Below are 25,122 nucleotides of genomic sequence, written 5' to 3' on the forward strand. Positions count from 1 at the left end.
ATGGTTACCAAGAACCACCCTAGAGATTGGGCCCTTGTAAAAGAAGCTAGAATGAGGTATAAAAGGGCCCTGAGGGATAGTAAGCTAAAACATAAAGATAAAGCCTGGGAAGAGTTAGAGCGTGCCACTGCTCTGAAGGACCCTGGCCTGTTTTGGAAGGTGGTAAATAGAGGTTCCTTTGAAACAGAAACATCTGAGGGCCTTGGCTGTAACATCGCCCCGGAGGCCTGGGTAATTAATTTTTGTAAAATCTTTGAGGGTATTCCTTTAAGAAATATCCGGGAGAACGTATATGATGTGGCCCCTAACCTAGCAATCAGGTTTTCGCTCCAGGAGGTTATTGATGCATTAAAGAGTAGCGCGAGCAATAAAGCTCCGGGCCCGGACTCAATCCTTATGGACTTATATAAAGCTAACCCCCAGCTATGGGCACCTATTCTCCTAAATGTTCTCAATGCAGCAGTTACTGTGGGCATTCCTGCCTCTTGGAGACTGGCATGTATTGTCCCAGTGTTTAAAAAGGGCGATCGTAATGACCCTAAGTCTTATCGCCCTATATCCCTCCTGGACTCTTCTGCGAAGATTCTGGGACGGATCATTCTAAGGCGTCTGGAGGCCTGGATGATAGGAAATGACATCTTAAGCCAGGAACAGTATGGTTTTAGGGAAGGCCTCTGTACGCGAGAACAATGTCTTAACTTACTGATGATGATCGGTAAATACACGCAGGCAAGGAAAGGTACCCTTTATCTTGCTTTTATGGACCTTAGTTGTGCCTTTGATAAAGTGAACCGGTCTATTTTATGGGAGAGGCTAAATCATTTAGGTCTGGATCCTAATATTGTAGAGCTGCTCCGATATCTCCACTCTGGGACAGTTGCAAATGTAAGGGTAGGGCCTAATGGGGAATGCTCAGAGGCTTTTAAACTTTCAAGAGGTGTGCGTCAGGGGTGTGTCCTGGCTCCTACTTTGTTCCTTCTATATACAAATGGACTGTCTGATTTTTTGATGAAACACTGTAGGGATGTCCCAAAGGTGAAGGGTATTGATATCCCTGTGCTGACGTACGCGGATGACGCAGTCCACATGGCCCGCACAATGAATGGTCTCTGGGAAATAGTTAGAGCTTATGTTACTTTTATGTCAGCTTTGGGTTTAGAGGTCAATTTTAAGAAATCACATTTTATGGTTTGTGGAAGACCCCTGAGCAGGGTGGGGGAGCTTAGGGTGGAGGATCAAGTTATTAGCAGGGTCCATGAGTTCCCATACTTAGGGGTCATTTTTGATGAGAAAGGATCCTGGAAACCCTGTATTGCCAGAAGGGTTGTGCTTTTCCATGCAACAGTTGGTGCGGCTTTTGACTTTGCTGTAAGGGTAGGTAGTAGACCTATCAAGCCCCTGCTTGAAATCTATAGGCGGAAATGCCTTCCTGTCCTGCTGTATGGCACGGCACTTTGGGGGTATAGGGATACTCGAGCTCTTACGGTGGAAGAAAATCGCTTTTGTAGAAGGCTCCTGGGAGTTGGACAAAACATCCCTGGTTTTTGCCTTCACCTGGAACTGGAGCTTGAGTTTGTGCAGGATACTATCCAGTTGGCTCCCCTTCTGCTATGGATCTCAATCTGGAGTAACAAACATGCTACTCTTAATAGGGAAATCCTAAGGGATTGTTTGGCTTGCGACAATGCAAAGAATATTCCCTGGCTGATGCACATAAGGAAGATGGCTCATGACCTGGGGCGGCCTGAATTGTTTGATTATCCCGAGGGTCTGACTAGCCATGACAAGAAATGGGTTAAGGACAATTTTCTGAGAATACAGGACTCCAAAAGGGAGGGGGAGGCTTTAGGGAAAAAATCAATCCGGGACTACATCATGTTAAAGATTTGGGTGGGCCCTGAGCGCTATCTTTTAGAAATAAAGGATGTGAGGGAAAGGTCTCTCATAACTCGATTCCGCCTGGGAAGCATTAGAAGTAATTTGTGTTTCCCGCTAGGTCAGTATGGGGACAAATGTATTAGACTTTGCCCCTGCGATGGGGTGTCCCATCAGACCTTGCTCCATTTTACATTGTTTTGTGTTTTTTATGCACCGTTTATAACTCGTTTTTTATTACCTCTCCTAAAGCCCAAGGGTTTCGTGCAATATCGTCCTGCTTTTCTGTTGTTACAAATGGCCTCAGATATATTGGTATGGAAGGGCCTGGGATCATTCTTGAAGGGAGCTATCACCTGGCGTAATAATGTAGAGTTTTTAGAATGATTTCTTCTATTTTATTGTTTTTTTATGAATGTGGTTTTTATATGTTCATATTTATGATGGGTGTTTTTATCATATATGGTTTTATTGGTATATTAATAATGTATTGGTGATTATCTGCTGTAATGGATGAACTTTTTCATACCGAATAAAAGTTTTCTTTCTGACTGGATGGAATTTATTATGTGGATGTTTTCAGTGTGTATGTACACTGCTATATAATGGGAATATTCAAGCATGTGAATCTATGAAAAAAATCTAATGTTAAAGAATAAAGTAATTTAGCGAACAGCATATTCAGTAACCTCTATATTCTTCACGTATGAAGCATGTGATTTAGTGAACAAGTTCATACAAAGCAGAGTACTTCAACTCTTAGTACACGAGTATTTGTGTGAGAACACATCACATCACATATAACAAATCTGTACACCATATGTCTGCAAGAGGTGTTTTATATGTAGGAACAACTTTATCAATATTTGTGAATTGGTGAAAAGTTACACAAATTATGTGTCAGATATGAAAGATGAAAAGTTACTTGTTTACAACAAAGATACAGATGTTAGAATCCATACAGGTTTTAAACGTCCAAAACCTGTACATAGACACAGCTATATATTTGGAACTAAGTACCCACAATGCGGCATGGTGAACAGCACTAATCGCATAAGAGCACTGGTTAGTTATGGGTGATTTTTTGACATGACTGAAACCTAAAAAAGATGTCCAATCCACATGAAACAAAGGTGTCTTGAAAGCCTTTCCTTAAGTTTGGCATAATAGTTAAAGATGGTGATGCTGCGACCACTTTTTTGAAAGAGACATTTATTTTCGATTTAGACGCGACATGGCTGCCTAGATTTCCCCTGCAAACCTTCTGTCGTGGAAAGGCTTGCCACCATCAGGTTGGGGGCACTAACACTGTGTTCTCTTCAGGGGGTGCGTACCTGTTACTTCCCATTGAGGTTTGCTGCCAGGGCTTCATTTCTGGGGACTGGTACCCTGGTGTGGTTGGAGTCTGCTGGAGCATGGGGCTCTGGGACGGAGTGATGCGAGGCGACAGCAAAGGGCTCGTTGGGCTGAGAGAAGAACTGAAAGCAGGGTCGCCTTGCTGACCCACTCCTGTGAAGTAGAAGGCAAGAGAAGTTTATTTGACATTTTATCTATAAGGTGGACATGTCTCACAAATACTGCACAAAAACTGGTTTCTGTGGCTTCTTTTCTAGAAAATGTAAGGAAATCTATCTCCAATATAAGCTAGACTTCCACACACACCTGATTATGTCCTGTTGAAGTTATATTTTAGGTAGTTTAGCCAGATTTGGACATTTCCTAATAGTTAATTGTATATTTAATGTGATGCTTATCTGAAGTTGGGAACAGTGTGCGGCAATGTCAGTATCTAGCTCAAAGAGCAGGGTATTTGGTGGTGGAGGACGACAAGATGGATTTGCATCAGAGCTGTTGGTTGGAACTCTGGCCTCTGCTATGTGGTGCTCTTCAGTCACACTTGCTGATTACCTATTTTAGAGTGAGTGAGTTCCCTTCCCGCAATCCGGCCGGTGTGTCTCTGTTGACAATGTAGCGCAGTGTGTTAAATGCTTGTTGCTGACATCTAAGTGCGTCATGAGCCTGACTGCTGGAAGGAAAATTTAGCATTCTTTTTCTCTATGGTAGGTAAATTAATACATTGGGCAATTTAATTTAAGGAGTTTTAACAACTAAAGCATGAAGCACAATATAAAAACCAATTGATACTATTGTAATTTTATTGTAACCACTGAACATACTTCAGTGGTAAACAATGCACAAAATATGTTATTCTGAGAAAGGGCCATTTCCAAAAGACGCCATTCGCCTGTGTGGCTAAGTGTGTAGGGCGTTCTGTGTGGTGCGCTGATGCCTCTCAACACTAGTAAACCTTTCCAATGAACAAAATAAGTGACACAGTACATTTCCAAAGACATTGTTTTTCTATGTTAGCATGCATTCTCCTCTTCCCTTGAGGGACCTTGTCCGGGCTACACACCTGGTCCTGAAAACTGGAAGACATTTTGTTGAATCTGAGGATTCATCCCAGCACCAAATTGTCCTCCGACGCTTCCCATCAGCCCTCTGTTCACCATGCCGCTGCGATTGGCCAGCTCGGAGCCTGGAGACAGTGGTGAGAATGGACTTGTCGAGGCAGGTGGATTTCCTGTGTTTGTACCGTAGCTAGGAGGGTAGGGGAACTGCTGGGGTGCACCCTGAGGCAGGCGGGCAGCCCCCATCGTTATAGGTAGCCCACCAGAGGTAGGGAGGGTGTTGCCAAAGCTTTGCTGCCGCATTAAAATGGCTCTTTGATGCATAAGTTGTTTCTGTCTGTGTTGCTGGCTGTAAAGCTCTCGCTGGCGCTGCGCCAACATCTGTGCATTCAGAGGAGGCTAGAACAAACAGAAAATACAAGTGTTACATTTGTCAATCCTTTGAACCAGCAACTGCTAAGTAATCAAAGGACAATCAATTAGTAAATGTCACATAACTGATGACTGTGTTAAAGCCTTTTCACACAAATAACTCAGATTAGTCTCAACACATAGAGCTAATGCTCCAAAACTACAAAAAGTAAAGTAGTAAAGTGATTCATGAAAAAGAGTTGAAATGTTTACACACTAGGCATAACCAGGTTAATCAGACATCTCTGGCGTCAATAGCTCCATGACACATCGAACATCAACAAGCACTGGCAATGCCAACTGGTTTTGTTTGGCTACACAAGGAGCATAAAACTGCTCTCCCGCACAAGCAGACAACATTCAGCACGCTCGACACCAGCACCAATCTCACTGTCATGGCAACAAACTTGTAAACAGTAAAAGAAAAAAAACATTCAGCTTCATTAGAAACCATTGGGACCTGTGGAGATGTTTGTGCATTTAATATTAATTGTGTGATATTAACAATGTGAAGAATAGTAATTGTGGCATTATGTTTTTGATTAAATGGGATGCTCAGTTGTAGTGTCTGCTTCATGGAAAGATGGCAAGTTCTTCACAGAATGTTCATGGTTACAGACATTGGATTCACACTGTTCTGCTGTGGGTGGAAGTTCTCCATTTTATTACAAGAAGTTTTCTACCTAAATCATGGCTCAGGGTCTTCTTTACTACAGAGCGGACCTCGCAGTAATCTACACTCAGATCACAAGTGTACACTTATATGATGCTATTGCCTTTGAAGCAATTTTTATGTGATCTGTAAAAGGACATTTTATTGGCTTGTGCTATCCAGGCCTCAACACCATGTTTTTCAAATGGATATCTCATCATGCTTATTCACGGCTTGTTATTTCTGCTGCATAAAGTCAAGCAAGTCATATTTATTTCCGAATTATGCTGTTGTCTCTAGCATGGGCTCACTGGTGTCTCACGGGTTCTTCCACCTGCTCGCAGTATAGCATTATTCCACAATGGTTCACTGTCGCTTTGTAACTAGTTTGCTCTGACAGCTCCGAATAACATTAGCACATAGAGGGCTAGATCGGTATTCATGTGGTGGGATAGCGCTTAGGTGGCTAGGCTGTATGACGCTTATTAGTTCACTGTTCTGATATGCTGGAAATGTGTTACGTTTGCTCTTACCCTGATACATCTGCAGCTTTCTTTCTGTTCAAAGAGGGATTTACTAAATAAACCCTCCAATTTTGGAGAGAGCCAGGTGACTTCTCCCATGCTACTGGGGATACCGTCCGATTTCTTACTGGTTCTGCTGCTCATTGGCACTGAGACAATTTTTGTTTTTAACTATTATTCTGTATTGCCCTGTTGACTTCATGGCAATGACTTTATGCACCTACATTTTGTACTCTGAATTTTCGCAATTTATTTTTTGGAATGTTCTAATTCCGTCCTAGAACTCGCTTATTGAGTAACTCCTTTTTTACTTAAACTGCATTTGTGATGTGCTGGTTTGTATCTTGTTTCAGGATACGCTGCCTCATGAAATGTTGTTTATTACCTTCTACAACCCACCCACCCATTGGTGGTCTAAGGAGGGGTCTTCTGGAACGTAAGATTTTAGGGGTACATTGCACTACAGACCCCTGTAGTCCATGGCAAGTTTCAGGGCATTAATCTTTCACGTGCACCAATGGCAGAGGGTGAAATATAATTAATCACGTGTTTGCACCACAGGTAAGCAAACTGTTACTGTGACAAAAGCTGTTGAGAAAATTACGTGGCACGATTGTCCCAAGTCCAATGTGGGACCTAAGTCAACCTTGAGAATGGAAATCTGGGCACAAGCGTTTGAGCTAACAGCATGGCAGCAATGGAAAATACACCAGAATTTCTCATAAAAACTGTCATAATCTAACAAATGACATGGCACGCAGTGCAAGCCAGTGGACAATCTGATGTAATGTTTAGGATCATAGAGGAGCCCTGAGAGCCAAGTGTTTCCGATCACAAAATGTCCCCCGTGTGATCCCAGTGAACGAGATGTCCACGAGAACAAAAAGTGGCCTTTAACCCTCCCCAGGAGACCTGCAGGGCTTCCGGCTGTGCGAGCATTTGCAGCACCCGTGCCCGTTCAAATTGACTAGCCTTTTGTATAGCGCAAACCCGGGAGCTCTTTAAATGAGGAGCAACATATGTCACACATTTATTTAGGCATGGGAATATTAAGTAATCTACCTAGAATCACAGAATGTTGAGATTAGGCCAGGAATGTAATCTGGTTCCGAAGTAAGTAGCTCTAGCCACTACACCCCATTGCCTCCTAGGGAATACAGTGAACAAGCTAAGCAAGTTGTTGCCTATGACATGGGACATGGTTAGAGTAAAATGGGAAGGAAAAGAGGCAGAAATCGAAAAGCAGAAATAACAAGAAAGAGAGTGGGAGGGCCCGAGATCACAGGACAAAAAATGCACATTGCAGTGTGTCGATGAGTCAACTACTCCGAGGGCTCGGTAACCACGGCCTTTACTACAGAAGGCCAGATGTCAAATTCCAGGGTCATTACTTTGGTAACACTCTTTCTAGGGGATATGCTATCTAACTGCAGAATCCACAACTTTTGAATATCCCCCAGGGATCCAGAGAATCATCCAGCAACACACCATCAGGCGGTGTTGTGCGGCTTCACGTTGACTCCACAGCACCTGGAAATGACAGCGCAGTCACATATAAGAGCCACCCCTGTGTGCTGACGTTAGTTTCTTGTCTTTTCTATTTCTACACCCTCAAACGAGGAGCATAAACCAAATGCTGGGGATGTTGCATTGATCTCTATCTTGACACCTTTTTCGATATTAAATAGAGGTCATTACACAGAACAGAGAGGAAGGTAGTGAGGAATCTAAGGTTAGATACAGTGTCCAGTAAGACCATTACCAAAGGTAAGTAACTTATTCTTCTGATGGATACTGATAACCACAAAATACAAAGCATTAATTCCAAAAATGTGGCGGACTGTGGAGTGGACTTAAACCAAAAAAGTCCCAGACTTGGCAGTCAAGGCAGTAGTGGTTTGCACAGACGCAACCTGGCAGATACCACGGATAAACACCCCTCATGCAAACGCAGAGACAGTGGCCATGGCTCTGGTGGAATGGGCTCGCAGACGCTGCTGGGCTGTCTGGTGGCCACTGCATAGTAGAACGTTGGAATGCTGGGGGCTCCATTGGAGACAATGGAGTGCTGCGGGCTTTTACAGGCCGGTAGAGCCCGCTACGGCGGGTTCTAAGGCTATAGTAGATCTTGATACAGAGGACTATCTTCCTCAACTGAGTCTTCTGAACAGCCTACCTTTCTTTGTAGAAAAGACCACAATCAGCTGATCATTCACTCGATGGGCCTCTGGTATGATCAATTATAAAAATGTGAAGCCCTTTTGGGGTTCAACCAACGGAGCCTCTCCTACTCTTTCGAGGAGGTGAGGGGGAGTAAGGAACGTTGTTGAAGCGACTGACTGCCTGACTTGGGAGGGAGTCATAACCTGAGGAAAAAAGTTGCCCAAGTCCACAGCACTAATTTGTCTAGGAAGAAAGTGGTGTATGGTGGTTGCACTGAAAGTGTCTGCAACTCACTCACCTGATATAATCACAATGAAGAAGAGTGTTCAGAGTCAAGAGACACAGTGAGCAACTGTGCATAGACTCAAAAAGGGTACACATGAGGAATGTCAAGCCCAAGTTATGGTCCAAATGGGGCATAACAAATGGTTTGGGCCAAAACACGTTTGTTAAATCTTTAATAAACTTAAATTTTGTTTGTTAGATGTCAATGTCCTGGCCACCACACCAGGCTATCAACTTGTCCTACCATTAATTATAGATGGGCAGAGAGCCTGCCCTATAACTGAGACGCTCCCACAGTGGTAGCCTCATTAGAGGGCAGAGCTCAGCTGGGTACCACATGCTCCCCGCCCAGTCCAAGGCATTTGGGACGGCTTGGGACTGGTCGTTCTTGATCTTCTTCAGAACTCAGGAGGGGTAGCGGTGGGAAGGCATTCAAGAGGCGGTTAAAAGGTATACAGGAGTTCCCCAGGCAATTTCACACAGAATGTGTCTCCTAACAGGTGATCTTACAAAAAACGGCAAAAGCTCAAAAATGTGGTCACTGCTCATTCGCAATGGTGGTGAATAGCCAGGACTCTTCTAACTGATCAAGTTCAACGTGTCCCACCTTGGGACGCAGATGTTACTACAGATCTTCTAGACACCTGCTTAGGCATTCAGAAAGGATGGCTGGTGACCAGAAACATGCTTTGCTGCTACAGTCACACCCCCTCCCACACCTTTGAAACTCTTTGCACAGGCCCCAGGACTCTGCTACACCCTACTTGTTGCAGTATCACATGGCTGCAGTGTTGTTAGTAAGAACTTGCATCAGCTTCCCTTTGAAGGAAGGCACGAAAGTCTGGGGGGGTCATACGGATGGCCTGTAGCTTCAGTAGGCTTATATGTTGATGGCCCTCTGCTGGAGATCAGATGCTTCTCATCTGCACCACCCCGCCCCTCATATAAGCCCCCTAATCCAGTAGTGATGGGTCGGTCACTACTATCAGCTCTGGCTGAAAATGGAAGAGCGTCCTGCTGCAGGACACACTGTGATATAACAGGCACCACTCCAGATCTTGGGCCATCTCCCTCGAGCCCTCCAATGATGAGTCTGGATAGACAGCCTTGACGTTGGGCTCACTAGGATGTCAGGTGCCATTTCAGGGCCTGCATCTGCCACCTGGCATAGCTGTCAAGGGAGATGCACAAGACTAAAAGGACAAGAAGCCTCACAGCCATCCTCACTCGGATCCATCCCGAAATATTGGGATCACAGCCTAAATGTCCCAGACTTGCTGAGGGGGAGAAAAGACCTTGAACTTCACTGTATCCAGATTGCCCCAAAGAAAGCAAGCCTTTTTGAGGGAAGCAGGTGGTACTTTGTCTTCTTTATAGTGAACACTAACCATGTCAGCCGTTCGAGTTCAGCAGCCAGTCGTCACAGTACAGGAACTTGAGAACTTCCAACATCTGGAGATGTGCAGTGATCACTGCCGGCCCACTTTGAACCACAGGTAACACTTGTATGAATGCAGGATGGGTATATGAAAATACATGACCTGCAATTTCAAGGAAAATATTCAGTATGCTGGGTCCAGATATGATTTGAGCCAATGTGAACATTCTGAATTAGTCCATCTGTACAGAAGCTTTCAGGTGTCCATGGTCCAGGATAGGTCCAAGAGCCCTATCGTTTTTTTCTAGAATGAGAAAGTAACATGAAGAACAACGCTCACCATTCTCCAAATCCGGTACCAGTTCAATAGCGCACATTTTGCTGCTGGATGGACAAATGCCACTCCGAAATTCACTCTGGTATGGGGCAAATATGGGGTGGGGAGGAGATACAATGAGACGGAGCAGCTCTTGTGGACAATTTGTAAGAGCCATCTGTCAAGATTGTGATGAATTGCCAACCAGAGAGTAAATACTCTCCAGGCCTCCACTGGTAGGGTGCGAGCTGCTGAGGACAAACTAAAGCAGCTTGATGGCTGATGGGGCAGAGGAAAAGGAGTTGTAGGACTGGTGCCCCTGATGGCCTGTGCGATGTCTGCTGGTGCCGAGTCAACAACCTTGAAATGACTAGGCTGTCTGCTACATCACTGGCTATGAAGGCTGTTACTTCCTTTAGACTGGACCCTGGAGTAAAGCCCACATTTACAGAAATGATGCAGGAATTGCTTTGCAGGACTCAACAGCTGAACGGAATGTGCTCTGCCCCTACTATCTTTAAACCACTCCAGCCCAAGTTTGCCCTTTCTCTGAAGAGAAAAGTCCCATCAAATGGGCCAGTCCGTCAGCGATGCCTGCACGTCTCCAGAAAATCGAGTTGATTACATCCAGGCATGTCTGTGGAAAACACCTTTGGTAGCAACTGCCCTGCCAATGCAATCTGCGTGTATCTAAGCTTTCACTGACGACTTATTTCCTTCCCTTCATGGATCAATGAATACAAAAGCCCTTCTAGGACTGCCGGAAAGGTCTTGCTGGCTATATCGCATCAGGCATGTGTATATCTGCCTATAAGACAGAAGGGTTGTGAACCACAGAGTCAGACAACATTCATTGCCAAAAGCACCAATCATGTTGGATTCCTTCTTGAAGTATTAGTCTGAGTTAGGATTTACATTACTGGTCGAAGCCTGTACAATGAGACTTTCCAGAGTAGGGTGTTTGGTGAGAAAATCTGGGTCACTGGGCGCAGACCTATGTTGCTTGGCCACCTGCCAATTAACAGGCAGAAAATAACACAGTTTCAACCCAGGTAGCCATTAATGCATCTGTGAGGCATCTCATAATAGAAGCAAGTGATCTGATGTTGATGGCCAGGCTGGGGAATCTCTGATAAAACATATGTCTTAGTCTCCACGGAGGGCAGCTGTAACTCTAGTACTGCAGCTTTCATCTGAAGCACTAAAGCAAATGAAGCACTTTCTCCCACTGGCGCCCCTTTTGGTGAGGCAAGCTCTGTTCATCTAGGTATAAAGCATCACCAGTATGCTGAGGGAGGGCAAGCCAACTACTCGTCATCGTCATCATCATCATCCTGGAGTGCACTCTGCTCTGATAGTCGTGGTGTGACAGACATACTGGGTTAGAATCAGGCTGCACAATAACTGGTTCTGTTTTTGCAATTTAGTAGCACAACATCAGTCACGCTTAAGCGGAAGTCTGTTACTGGGCCAACATGGGTGTTGGCACCTAGCTGTTCATCAGCACCAGCGAAGTCAGTACTGGCAATGGGACCTGGCCAGGGTCTCAAGGCTGGAGTAAGAAGTCTGTAGTGTTGTCAATATAGGCATCATAACAGGTCACCAAGGGGACAGATGGTGCTATGAGAAGGGTCACCAATAGAACCTGACTGGAGTCTCCTGTGGTTTTGCTGGGCCCAAGGCATGCCAGAGGGTCTGGAAGCACACTAAAGATTTAGAGCATGGCCTTCCTGGAGGTCTCGATTTGCTGCATGATTGATGGCAGCCCGGGGAGCTTAGGGTGTCATGGGACGACTTGAGGTATCTGTTCTATAAATAGTGACCTTGATTTAGTGTGACTCAAATCTTTACACCCGTACACCTTCTCTTTGAAACCAGAGTGGCAGGATGGGGTCAAATGTAGCTTCGCTTTTTTGAACTTGCATTCAGACTTTGACTTTCAAGAAGATTTTGAGTGGAAAGTGAAGGCATCAAAGGAACTTTGTGACTGGAACCAGGCCTGCGACTTAGAGCAGGCTCTCTGTGAAGGCTGCGACGGCTTCTTATGTTTAGCAAATTACAGCTTTGCTGCCTGATCTCGAATAACCTTCGGGTGCATTACAGCACATTGTCACTCAACTTTGAGTCATGGCTGAAGCCCGTCCGCCAAAGGCACACCTCGTGCAGGTCTGTGACCGACATCTACTTTCTGCTGTCGCAGCACAGCTGAATACTATCATTTATGGTGGAGACATCATTTCCTGGAACACTGTGAAGAGTTTTTGGGTGTTGTTGGAAGGCTGAACAATGCAGGAGCAAAGCGCTAGATCTGCGTTGGAAGGTGCAGAACAAAACGAACTGATGTCAGCATACAGAAGTGTCATTCTATGTAACTCTGGTCAGTCACTTCACAGGCGGTGTGTAGTTCGTGCGTAGCAGCATAACTCCACCTTTCAGGATGCAGAATTGCTTGACAATTCTCCAGATCTAGTCTGGTGCCTCTGGGCTGTTCTAAAGATGTGAATATGTGGCTAGAAGTATCCGTCAGAAACCGTGAGCGGTCTGAAAAGAATGAGGAAGCGTGGGGATTGGTAAGATGAGGAGGGAGGCAGGGGTATAGTTGAACACAATGCAATACAATAATAAAAGAAGTGAGCTCACAGAGGAAACAACAATGATTGCACAAAATGGTATCTTACTTCAGCTGTGTAATGATACAAACAGCAATCAATCCCAAATATGGTAAAAGAGCAATACTCCTGGGGAGGGACAAAAGCAGCAGAGAAAAAGAAGCAAAAAATCACAAGCACAAGATTGTAAATTGACAACACAGTCATCCACTAGAAAAGGAGAAAGGAATGTGGCTGACAAAGTACAGAATACAATGCTGCCTGCGAAAGGCATCAAAAGCTTTCAGTAGTGAGTCTGCAAAAATGTTAAATACCAAGGTAGTATGTGTGGCTACTCGTTTTCAATAGAGACTAGCACTGAATTTCGGGTTTAAATGTCAGTAGGTAAAGGCATCCTTTTCACCACCAATTCTGGCTCACATGCAACAATGATGCAACTCAGTTACTCTGCGCCTTAGTGTGCATTACATGAAAAGCTGAGAAGGGTTTACCAGTGCAGACATAGATCCAGTTAGAGCCGGTGAGTCTACAAACTGCATTCACTGCCCAGCTGACAAATATGTTTTGTCAGCTACACTATAGAGCACATAACAATCCCATGAACACTTGGTCCTGCCTGATGTGGAGTGCAAAATGCGCTTTCACTTGTGAGTGTTTTTTAAGAAACATGTTACATCTTCTACACATATGGCACACTGTGGCATACCATCATAGGTACCACAAGCAACTCCCACTAATGGCTTTCAGAACCTTCAATGTGCCATGTCTGCTAAAGATCTGTATGTAATGGACTGGCCTGTTTTAACAAAATCAACAATTTTGAAGGACAGAAACTTTTGGCACAGGAGGTCATAAAACTTGGAAGCCTAAAACATTTTGATTATCCAGTCAGCAAGCTAAACCTTTACTTTCGCTGCAGCATCAAGCTTGGAAGTGGACATTTAGACCAGTGGTCTCTGTTGTCATTTCCATCTTCTAGATCCATCTCATCACAAGATCAACATATGTGTTGAGACACAATAGTATTAGATCCATTTTGTGAATTCTGCCACTTGGTACTTTAGGATACAATGTAAATAAATCATAAAAGTGGCAAAGTAGCAAATGTTACTGAATCTTAATGTACCAGAGGAAAACAAAAGAATCTTATCTACATTCTCAAAGGAACTGGTTCAAAGTGCAATCAAAGAACCTTCAGGGGAAAAAATGAAATACATGACACAAAACTGAGATAATGCAAGGTAAGCAACATGTAATGCACACGCAACAGCGATCCCCATGACCAACTGGTCCGATGAATTCTGTCTCAGGGTCTTCGAAGTGGAGTAATAAGTAGCATTAGTTGGATGACCAACTTCTTAGAAGAGAAAGAGTATCAAATCATTTTAATAGCATGGGGAAAGCAAATATATAATCTTCGGGTGTTTATGTTTATTGAGAGCTATACCAACCACCTAGTAGCAGAAGGCGCCGACTCTGAATACTCACCTGGTTATGGATAAATGGTTCAACCACCAGCATACAGATGGAAAAATAGCCAGACAGCTCCACCACACCACCATCAGATCTCCTAAACACAACTACTAAATCATGAAGCCTCCTAAGCAACAAGTCAATGCACTGTTGCTGTCCACTCTAATCAAATTAGAAGAGCACAAAAACCCTGGCCTAAATGTCTGTCTGAACTGACATCACAGCTAGCGCACTAATAATGGGTTACGAAACCACATGTTCAAACATATTCAAAAACTCACCATCCTTTTCATGACCACTACAAGGGGTACATTCAAAATCTGTCTGTAACTGGTTGTTTACCAGAAATGATCTGAATGATAGTCTTGCTCTGGAAAGATGGATCTGATAATATTTGGTTCTGTGCATGAAACATTATGGCCAAATTAAAAAAACATATATAATGCTGGACCATGATTTGAGATTGGAACTCTTTTTTCCTCTTCAACAACCTAAGCTTCATGAACGACCGGCACGCAGAGGAAACAGAAGTATTCCACAGGTTATTTATCAACATTCTTCCTACTAAAACAACTCTTAAGTCATGCCCAGTGCAGAATGTTCTCTTTCTAGTCATAAGGATTCTCTCAGGTCAATTTGCAAAAATGTCCACGTTTGATAATAGTGACCCTACAGATAGTCACAATTCTTTCCCATTTTGATAAATAATTTTAAATTGCCTTTGAAAGAAAATAAAACGTATTAATGTTCATAAAAGATAATTACATTAACAGTGGCTGATAAGTCTAGTATATGAAAGCCTAAGTATTCTTTGGTACAAGAAAGTGAACAAAAAATAGACCGAATCTTGATGAAGGAAAGAATCTGGAAAACAAATTGGGTGCTTCCACCAAGTACTAATGTTAAAGATGGCTTCTTGGTCTATATAAAAGTACTGAGTATATGCATTTCTGCTAATTCTGCCTAATTACAAATACATCTATTTTGTAGGGAAGAGCTCTAATAAAATCAACCCCTTGCAGATCAAATTTACTTCCTTAACATGCTGGATTTGATGCAAGTGATTTATGGCCTTTAGATGCAGACAGTACAATTTACAGCCCAGCCTGCAGAATGATGAGGGGCATTAGGAACCGGAGAAGGTTCTGAGGACCGACACATCTCCTCTAGTGCCTTAGATATGGCAATGGCAAGGCAGACTCCTACCTACTTTATGCCTGAAATAAAGAATGGAATAAACAGTACAAAACACAATGTTGGTTAAGGTATTTGCTGACATGTTAGTTAATGGCTTCACTAATGCTGCATGAACCTGAAACAACAGGCCAATACAGAGGACAGACACAAACTAATTATATTGAGGGGAGACTGTAATTTGGATTACAGATTTCAATTCCATTTTTGGGAAAATAGAACCTACCTCTTCAAAAACATGAAAATAGGGTGCGATCACTGTATAGCACCTGCTGGCAGAAATATGCCAATTACCTGGCCAACTGTTAAAAAAGGAAGCCATGGGCTACCTTGAAACCTGGTTTCTCCCACCATATGTGGAAGAATTAACTTTATTTGAAGATGTTAGATAAAATGTAGTCAATAAAAAGTAAACATCTTTCTACACGTCCAATAACCAACCCTTCAATAATCTTTGGGATCTGCTTTTGACCTCAGTTTCAAAAGCAAAGGATTAATTAACTGTAACCATCATAAATCTAGTGAGAGGACTTACCTCTGCTATTATCTGAGATCCAGTTAGACAGGGCTCCGATCGGGAGTCCGTCCAGTAAGGCTCTTCTGCTTCCCAATAGCGAAGTCGAGGGAGCACCAATCTCTGTAAGGTAAAGAGAGGTCTCCTCTGATGGATAGGATACTTCAGAGTTATTAGCAGAATCCCTTCTAACCCAGGCCTGCTGCAATGCGGCCATCGCTTGAAAGACTGTTTGTGGTGAGATACTAGGAACACCTTAACATTAAGCAGCAAGGGCTTTGAAAAGCAGAAATAAGAAACATTTAGTAGCACAGCAGACACAACGAAAACCGTGGAGGACTTTAAAATCACAGGGAGATACTAGTTGAATTAACAGTGGGAAGAAAGGACTCAAAATTTCAATACATGGATATTAATCTGAAGCTGACAAAGAGAAGTCCCCCAGTCTGGGTTTAGTTTTACAAGGACTACAGGATAAAATAAATCTAATAAAACACCTGAGATTTCTCTCAGCTTGCCTCATGGTCTCTATTAGAAGTTAGCCATGGTCAGCATCATTGCTAGCCATAAATTAGTGAATGAAACTCTCCAAGGTAAAGTATTTATTAGTTCAGGAAAGATGTCTTTCCAGAAGGCACATCTGCAGCAGGTAACAACTGGCCTAATGCTGGTGTGGAGGTATGTCATCGATGTAGCTTGGAGCAAGGCTAAAAGAAATGTCAACTTTGTAACAAAACTACTGACAGAAGGAGCAACAGTCATAATGACGTTCTACTATTAGACACCCAACACAATGAACATAACTATTTGTGATGGGAAAGACAAACTGCTTTTCATTGAGCAAGGAAACGAAGATAAAAAAACACACCACTTTCTTTAACCATTAAGTGCTTCAAAACCTAACATTTGTCAGGAAAGGATCATTCAACTGTTCCAAAAAATAGATAACGTTCTCCAACACTGGATGGCAGAATCTCAAATATTCACCGGGCTCAAATAAAAGCCACTGCTTTATTTGGAAAATGAAAAAAATAAAGGCACACTCAGGTAACAAACCTTTCTTTGCTAGAAGAACCACTAGATCCTCACTGGTTCTATATCGTCACAGTATGGCAAGGTACAGATAGTAACTATGTTCTTTTGCCTTAAACCAGGATCTGGATATGCTTCCTAAAAGAGAACTTGTTGGTCAGGACTCTGCAAACAGTACTACAGACAGAACACTATTTCACTGCAGCACAGAGATGAGGAGTCTTATGTCTTTATTATTGACAAAATAACGCTGTTTGGTTTTACCAACAACATTCTTCTAAGGTATCCTACACTTGCACTTTACTGTCACCACAATAGGAGTATATTCCTAACATATAGAAAAAATACTTTCTATGTAATTCTGAGCAACATGAAGATCTGTGCTGTAGCTCTCAGACACAACCCTAAAAGAGTGCAATCTATTAACACTGGTAATCCCTGAACTCATGTCTGTTCAGCCTGCCTCGCCCATGGCTTCTCAAATTCCCCTTTACCATCTACCACGCCTGAGATTGAAAAACACAATAAAGTCAGACCGTGCAGAAGGTGGGTGGATCATATACATGGAAAAGGAAGGAAGACTGGCAATGGACTGAAAGTCTTCAAATACAAAAGAGAAGATATATTTACTCAAGCACTCTCAGCTCCCCTCCATGAAGGGGCTTTCAAGCAAAATGAAAAGTATACGAGGACAAGCAAGATCAAACAAATATATACTTGGGAAACAGTTGCACAAACTAGAAGCAGGGTACTGAGACTGTGCAATACACGTAAAGCAAGGGAGAGCAGGAGACTGCTTTGCGGGTGATATCATGTAGGTCATAAAAACGTGTTTGGGGAGTACATTGCAGCAGCAACTCTACATAATACTGAAACACACAAAGCAGTATACAGGAAAACCACGGCTCAGAAGAACTACGGCAGCAGTGAGACGATCCTGTGCACTCCAAGTAGCATCTCAAGATCCTCCGTACAATATTTATAGGCATGGTACTGATGTGGAAATCACAAAGCTTTTCTTTAACAATGAAGGGCACAATATCATCCCCTTGGGAAAACAGCATAAAGCTCCACAGTCAGAATAAACCTCCCAGCTCATTCGCCCCGAATCATTACAGCAACAAGATACACCATCTTTCAGATATAAGGTTCATGTCCCTCAAACCCGGGTACGAATGGGGATGAAGGCAATTAAATCCCAAACTAGATAGGCCTCCTAAATGGTGAGGGCAAGTGGAGAATCCCACCAAATGTTGCACAATTACCTTGTTTTTAGGAGAACCCCATTTTATAACCAAGGTCCTATGGGCCCCAGCTGCTGCTAAATAGGACCAGTGTGACCTACATTGAAATGACATATCTGACCCCAAAAGATGATATCTATGACGAATCCAAGAGTAGTGATACCTCTCTTGTTAGTCTAGTGGGACAACCTGGCGACTTTGCACCTATATCATAAACACATTCACGGAAATTGGCAAAGTGGCTGGAAGAAAATGTTTTCTTTTGAAAGTTAAAGATGAGGATAGGTCAGTGCCTGACTGCTTAGATGGAACATCTTATTAGATTAAAGACCACTGACAACGTTACAGAGCTCCCATGTGTCACAAGAACAAGTTCACCCGCTCACTTGTATGCTTGCATATATCTAATTTCATGAATTCAGGGGTGGTCAGGGAGTGAACTTCCCTGATGATTAGCAAAGCAAATGTAGCATGGTTCTAGCACTGGTGATGTGCATGAACACCCTCTTTTGACAGCTGAGGAAGAAAGACCTAGGATAGGAGGAATATTGCCTTTCGTCTCAAGGTGTTTTATGTGAAGGTTTTTTTTAATATAATTGAATACTTACAGAACCCAGTCAAGCCTCTGTCCCAATCATGCTTGAATGCCTCAGAAGATACAGGCAGCTCCAATTTTGACGCAGTGAATGTGATGACTACCATGGAAATATCCTGCTTTGAACACCAATCCAATTTTTATGTAATCTCACAGGACATGGAAGCCACAACAGATCAGTCAATCTCCCGGTCAAAGACGGAGGCCGTATGACTGAAAGGTAGGAGGAACACTGCCAACCATGACGTTTCAATCTCTCTGAAGCCAAGGTTTGGTGTCATATATGGAATTGGTTGCTATTTTCTACAAGAACTGTATTAGTTTTGGAGGTCGTAAAACATTTCCAGGTGCCATGCACTTTAGCGTACTCCTAATCAGCATCCTCTGTAATGTCCTTCGACTACTTTTTATGCCTGGAGGTGGAAGAAGTGGAGAAGCATATTCCAATCTGAACTTTTAGTCTGGAAACTGTTTACAGAATAAATTCTGCTTTTTAGACTCCAGAGCAGGAGAAGAGTAGAAGCTCTCTGCTGCAGATATGGTTTGCTTTCGATTGTCAAACTGTGAAAAATTGACAAGACAGAAAGGATGACTCAGACTTATCAATATTACGGAGGCAGAGATCAATGTTGAAAGTTTGAAGGGATGATTAAGAGAAAATGACACACAGATCACTGACTAGCAATGTGTCTCTTTATAACTGAATGACTACAGTAATGAGAAGTATGCATTCAGTTGGTGCCTGATGTGAACAGTTTAGCCACCTCTGTCATGAGGTCTAGTGATTTGAGAAACCACAAAACCATGGATGACTGTACCAACTTGAAATACCTACCTGTGTCTTACATAGACCGTAATCATTCAGGAAGAGAAAGTCTTTATCTAGCTCTCGTCCCAATATACAGAATTCAGTTCAAGGCCACGAAAGGACCATAGGAGATTCAAAGACCGACTCAGTTCGAAAAGGGTTGCTGTGGCCTCATAAGGGGGGCAAGTCACACCTGAGGAGACTAGGACCAAATCAACGACAGCCTTGATGTAGGTAAATTGCAATTCTTGTGTAATGCACTGGCAACGAACCTCTAGAATTTGCAATGAGGCTGCCTGAAAAGGATGTGAAATAAGCATTATACACATATAGGAATGGGAATCAACATTTCTGGCCGGGTGAATGTGTGTTGAAAAGGTCATAGAGGAAAGTCAGTAGCACTTATTCTAAGATAGTGCCAGCACCCAATCTAAAGAGGTAAAGGCTCTGACTTGCCACCTTCTGGTAGAACTCTCTCTAGAGGACTCTATGCAAGAAGATTCTCTATTGACAGCAGGACTGGAGGAAGAACAGACAGATGTAAGGAGTAGAGCATGAACAGCCAAGGTTAAAAAAAGACTGATCCCATGTGGTATCCCTGCAGAGCCCGTGGTTCCTGGATGATGAATTCCCCTGCATAAAAGTGTAAGACTTGACCCCATAAAAGCGGTGTGTGTCCCAAACTGAACTTCTATCCCAGAAGAATCTGAAAAAGTCTGTTTTGTTACTTAGGTTTGAGGAGTAGTCGAGAAAAAGCTCTTCTTTAGGAATACGAGGGGGCATCTTCATTTCCTAACATTTGGTGAAGATGTGGACATGACAGCATCAACCAGAGAGGAGTCAGAAAAAGTGGAAGAATAACCTTCAATGTCCAATTTGAAGAGCCACGATCGCTGTTGGAAAGCTATGAGAGGTTAACAATGTTTTAACAGCCACCTCAATCAGTCTTGCAATAAGACACTCTTTTATGCTCTAAGCGAAGGATATCAATAAAAAAATGGGAAGGTAAAGGCCTTCTTCTTGCACGTTTTGCACCAGATATGAAGGGTTTAGCCATGCCAACCTGTGTGCTGTAACCTACAGGCGCATGTATCCCAAAACAGGAACATCAGAGGAACCATAAATAGTCTTTAAGGGGCAAACCTGATTCAGGCATCAGTCATCTAGGAAAGCCTATTATTCGGAAAACTTTGTATCTAGTGCCTGTAAAGCTCCTGTGAACCATAGAGTGCAGGGAACTAAGGCCATGGGCCAAGATGAGACAACAACAAGTATAAAGGCAGTACCCTCTGATGTCAGTGAAAATTGCTTTGGGTGAATATTTCCATCTGTAAATGCCTGATGATCTGCAAAGAACGGTTCTGTCAAAAGTGTTCCCTGCAATGATCTGAGATGACAGATGCCAAGATCAGTTCTGAAATGGAAACTTTTTGCAATGAGTTAAATAAGTCAAGCCTTCTACAATGTCATTGGACTCAATGTCTGTGAGAACAGAAGAACCACAATCTGCAAAATCTGGTTGCAAAACCTCTGTGTTAAACTATGCTGGTTAGATTGTGTAGAAAACGAATGTCACCACGTGGGCCCATATGTACTAACACATTTTCACACTAACAAAATTGGAAACCCCTTTTTGGCCCGTTATCTCTTCGTGTTAGACACAGTCAAAATAACTGCAACATGAGTATAGTCCTAACAATTATAACTTTTCAAAAAGGAAGATTTTATGATTCCATTTAAACATCTGATTATTAAGCACAAACTTCATTTTAATAACAAAGCTATCCAAATAGTGCAGCCTGTACCATAAATGCGCAGTCATCCATTCACACTGTAGAGAATCTAGGGTTGTGAAGCACGACTCTGTTGAGGAGCGTAGAGGATGAACTGAGACATAGGGCATCAGACTGACACACAAAAATGCAATGCTAAATAATAATGACTATGTAGAGACTGAACTACAACCCAATGGCATATAAGAAGATAATGGACAGCTGGGGCAATAAGCTTCTGGAAAACCTTGAGCAAGGCCTCATGCCCTGCCAGGTACTGCACGTGCTTTAACCGTGTCAGTAGGTAGTCAGGTAGCCCAACTATGAACTGTTTGCGTCAGTAAGATTTTCCACCATTACTCATGCCGGAACAGCCTGGTGGGAGTTCAATTCCACCTGGGTCACCTTTCCAATATGGGGTTTCATAGTCTGGCTTAAACCTGTGAGTTTTTTCAAGTTTCTGGCTCCTCATGTTGGAAATGGAAGGATGCACTTGCTAAGTGGCAAGAAACGGGACAGGGTCTAGTCACCAAAAAGATGCCTGGTTTTGAAATGTTAAGTTTTAATGTATTTGCTGTCAGCCAATGGTGGCTGGCTCAGGCTCTTACTAGTATATGGTGATGAATGTCAGCTACAGCTGGAGCATATCAGGCACATTTCAAAAGCATATGTAATACAATTCCAAGAATCTCTGAACACACATTTACAGGAGAAGAAGGCAGGTGTCGGTGTGAGGATCAGTAAGGCTCGAGCTTCATCTTGGAGAAAAGAAAGTATCAAGAGACTAAATTTAATTGACAAACTCCAGTTCCCTTCAGTCTATACAAGAGTCTCTTGAGGACCACATTATCAAACCCACACATAGGACAAGGAGGACCATCGCTCCCGCGTCCCCAGAATCTGTCTGTGCCTCAGATCGCCAGAGTAGAGAATTGCTAACTCCGTTCTATGCTGAATTTCTGATTAAAGACCTAAGCAAAAGTCTACCTTTTTAGGAGAAAGGTGGTGAACAGAATAAATCTCCAGCAACAGTTTGTAAAAAAAAAAAAAAAAAAAAACTGTGCCAAAACTGAAGCACACCACACTGAATCCTTTAGTGAAGAGTGAAAAGGCTAAGTAGGAAGTCAAACAAGTAGAAGTAGAGCCTCATGACTGATGTCTGTGTTTAGGATCACACATGCGCCGGTGCTTCAGAGATATTTTGGAAAATCTCTCAAGGCAAACACAAATAAAGGAGGGAGGCTGGAAAGAGGTTGAGTGAACAAGTATAAACAGGTACAAGTATTTTGGGTGCAGAGAGACACAGGTGTAAGACTGAATGGGTGCCAAGAATATTCTGTAACATGTTGAACTTAATGTTACATCAAACACCCAAATACACTGGTAACCACTTTACCCTAAAAACATTTCATCTCATTATCTCTTAGTTTAGCACAAACATTTTAGAGTATCACAAGCAATAACAGAAAGTAAGTGAAGTCTTGAGATTTGCACATGAAATACTGCAGTGTTACCTGAGGTGACATCTGCTGTTGCATGCCAGGCCTCATGCTTATGTTGACCGGGCCGCCGGCGCCGTACTGGTTGAGGATTGCCTGCCGGTTCTGCTGAAAGATCTAAAGGTGAAGAGCAAGAAAAAACACTAAACGGCATTATCATGTGAACTGTGATACAAAGACTCAATGATGCAGCTGGAGGATACTGTAGCCCTGGCAGCTGGAGCGCACAGCTTTGAAAACCGGTCCCTTCAACTTTCAACACACTGATTCATTGCAGGTTTTCCCCTATATACTGTTTCTTAGTTTATCTTGATATTTCAACTATGTTCCACAGATAATGTTCTGAAATAACTGCATCTCTAGGAAGATGTAAGAAATTGCAACAGAAATTCTTGGCTGTACTGTGCAATCAAGAGAGGAAAGTAATCCTTTACTATCCAAAATAGGACAAAGAACTCTAGTTCTTTATGGCAACGTTATCCTAATGTTCACATTTTGTACAGGCCTGATGATATAGTCTCCTCTCCAGTTAGAGTTGTGCATTGGGATTAGGTGCAGTAAAAATGATATAGAGCAGTTCTCCATCTTTCTGCAAGCAACAATATCTTTCCCAGTGATCATGGCCTGCAAGCCTCTCGTTTTGGCACAGAACTATCAGAGCAACAAAGCATTGGAAACATGCAGAGCACTCACTGCTTTACACAGATAACTAGCTATCCTGTGCGCAGGACGCAAGTCAGTCAGTACATCAGAAGTATACATGTCAAACTACCAGTCCTCTTGAAAGGCGACCCCATGATGGACGACAATGTTACTCACACAATAACAAAGATAAGACCATGGACAGAAGATTATTGATAATAGTACAACTGCTCTCAAATGTTAGTAACTCTTTCACAGTGTCTTTGGCAGCTCTGCCTGGATCCCACTAAGACCAGGTGAAACAAATGTGATACCAATGTAAGTCAACTGGATGACAGTAAAGCATTTACATAATAATGTAGGGCTACACTGTTTGCAAAAGTAGGTATCTTGCTTAGGTTACAGATATTTTTGCGTTTCCAATATTGTCTACCTTTCACTTTCTGTAAAATATTACACAGAAGTTTCACTTTAACCCGGGATGGGTTTTCTGATATTCCAAGCGGTCTTTCCCAAGACATTACCTCTCAGCAGTGCATTCCAGTATGAAAAGTGTCGTCTTGATTTTGTGAGCTTAGGGCCAGATGTAGGAAGGGTTTTGCGACTCGCAAACGGCGAAAAACGCAGTTTGTGAGTCGCAAAAGCCTCTCCGCGATGCAGAAATGCATTTTGCGAGTCGGATCCGACTCGCAAAATGCATTTCCGACTCGCAAATAGGAAGGGGCGTTCCCTTCCTATTTGCGACTCGCAACGCTATGCAATTTCATTTGCGACTGCAAAAGCGGTCGCAAATGAAATCGCAGTTACCATCCACTTGAAGTGGATGGTAACCCAGTTGCAAACTGGAAGGGGTCCCCATGGGACCCCTTTGTGAATGGAAACATAAATATTTTTTCAGAGCAGGCAGTGGTCCAATGGACCACTGCCTGCCCTGAAAAAAAACGAAACTAAAGGTTTCGGTATTTTTTTTCCAAGTGCAGCTCGTTTTCCTTTAAGGAAAACGGGCTGCAGATGGAAAAAAAAAACTGCTTGATTAAAAAGCAGTCACGGACATGGTGGTCTGCTGTCTCCAGCAGGCCACCATCCCCGTGAGTGCCCATACTCGCAATAGGGTCGCAAACTGCGACCCACCTCATTAATATTAACGAGGTGGGTCTTTGCGACCCCATTGCGAGTTGCAGAAGGTGTCTGAGACACCTTTATGCATAGCAAATTGCGACTTGCAATTTGCGAGTCGCACGGACTCGCAAATTGCAAGTCGCAATTTTAAACCTACCTACATCTGGCCCTTAGTTCATATCTGTATCAATACAGGGAGCTGGCAAAGTTCACTATGCATACAAGGTCATGTGGCCATGATTCTATATTCACTGCTTCAGTTTACTGAAGATTCATGAAACATACATGCCACCAACAAAATGGTTACTGAACTGCTGTTCTAATGTTAAATGTGCCTTCACGATGGGAAGAAAGATAACATTTGAAAGGGTGGGTATCGCAGGACATTTCACTGTTAATGAAACAGTAGTACAAGGTATATCTGTGTTTATGGAGTTAATTTTGTGAGTTTCTAGAAGTTAATAGGCCCCTTTGGACTATGTGTCGCTCTTTGCAGATCCTTTTAAGGCAATGACATGAAAAGTATTTAACTTTTTGACATTTGTGTTTTGCAGAAAACATGGATACCTCTATTATCCATCAAACAAAATGATCTGCTTGTCTATT

The 25,122-nt window shown here is 42.9% G+C and overlaps 1 protein-coding gene across 4 annotated transcripts in view; it reads right to left on the reverse strand.

Moving 5' to 3' along the window:
- The window catches only part of NCOA1 (nuclear receptor coactivator 1), a 722,334-nt gene that overhangs the window by 21,756 nt on the left and 675,456 nt on the right, over positions 1–25,122 (reverse strand). For 3 of the 4 annotated variants that reach the window (XM_069233763.1, XM_069233764.1, XM_069233762.1), the window contains 4 exons: positions 22,771–22,872; positions 15,827–15,928; positions 4,292–4,685; positions 3,210–3,384 (listed from right to left, as the gene is read on the reverse strand). In XM_069233763.1, coding sequence (XP_069089864.1) covers positions 3,210–3,384; positions 4,292–4,685; positions 15,827–15,928; positions 22,771–22,872 — 773 coding nt within the window. The remainder of the gene's footprint in view (positions 1–3,209; positions 3,385–4,291; positions 4,686–15,826; positions 15,929–22,770; positions 22,873–25,122) is intronic. The other variant, XM_069233765.1, reaches the window with a different exon arrangement.

This window comes from Pleurodeles waltl, chromosome 5, assembly GCF_031143425.1.
Source record: "Pleurodeles waltl isolate 20211129_DDA chromosome 5, aPleWal1.hap1.20221129, whole genome shotgun sequence".
In the NCBI taxonomy this organism is placed as follows: Eukaryota; Metazoa; Chordata; class Amphibia; order Caudata; family Salamandridae; genus Pleurodeles; species Pleurodeles waltl.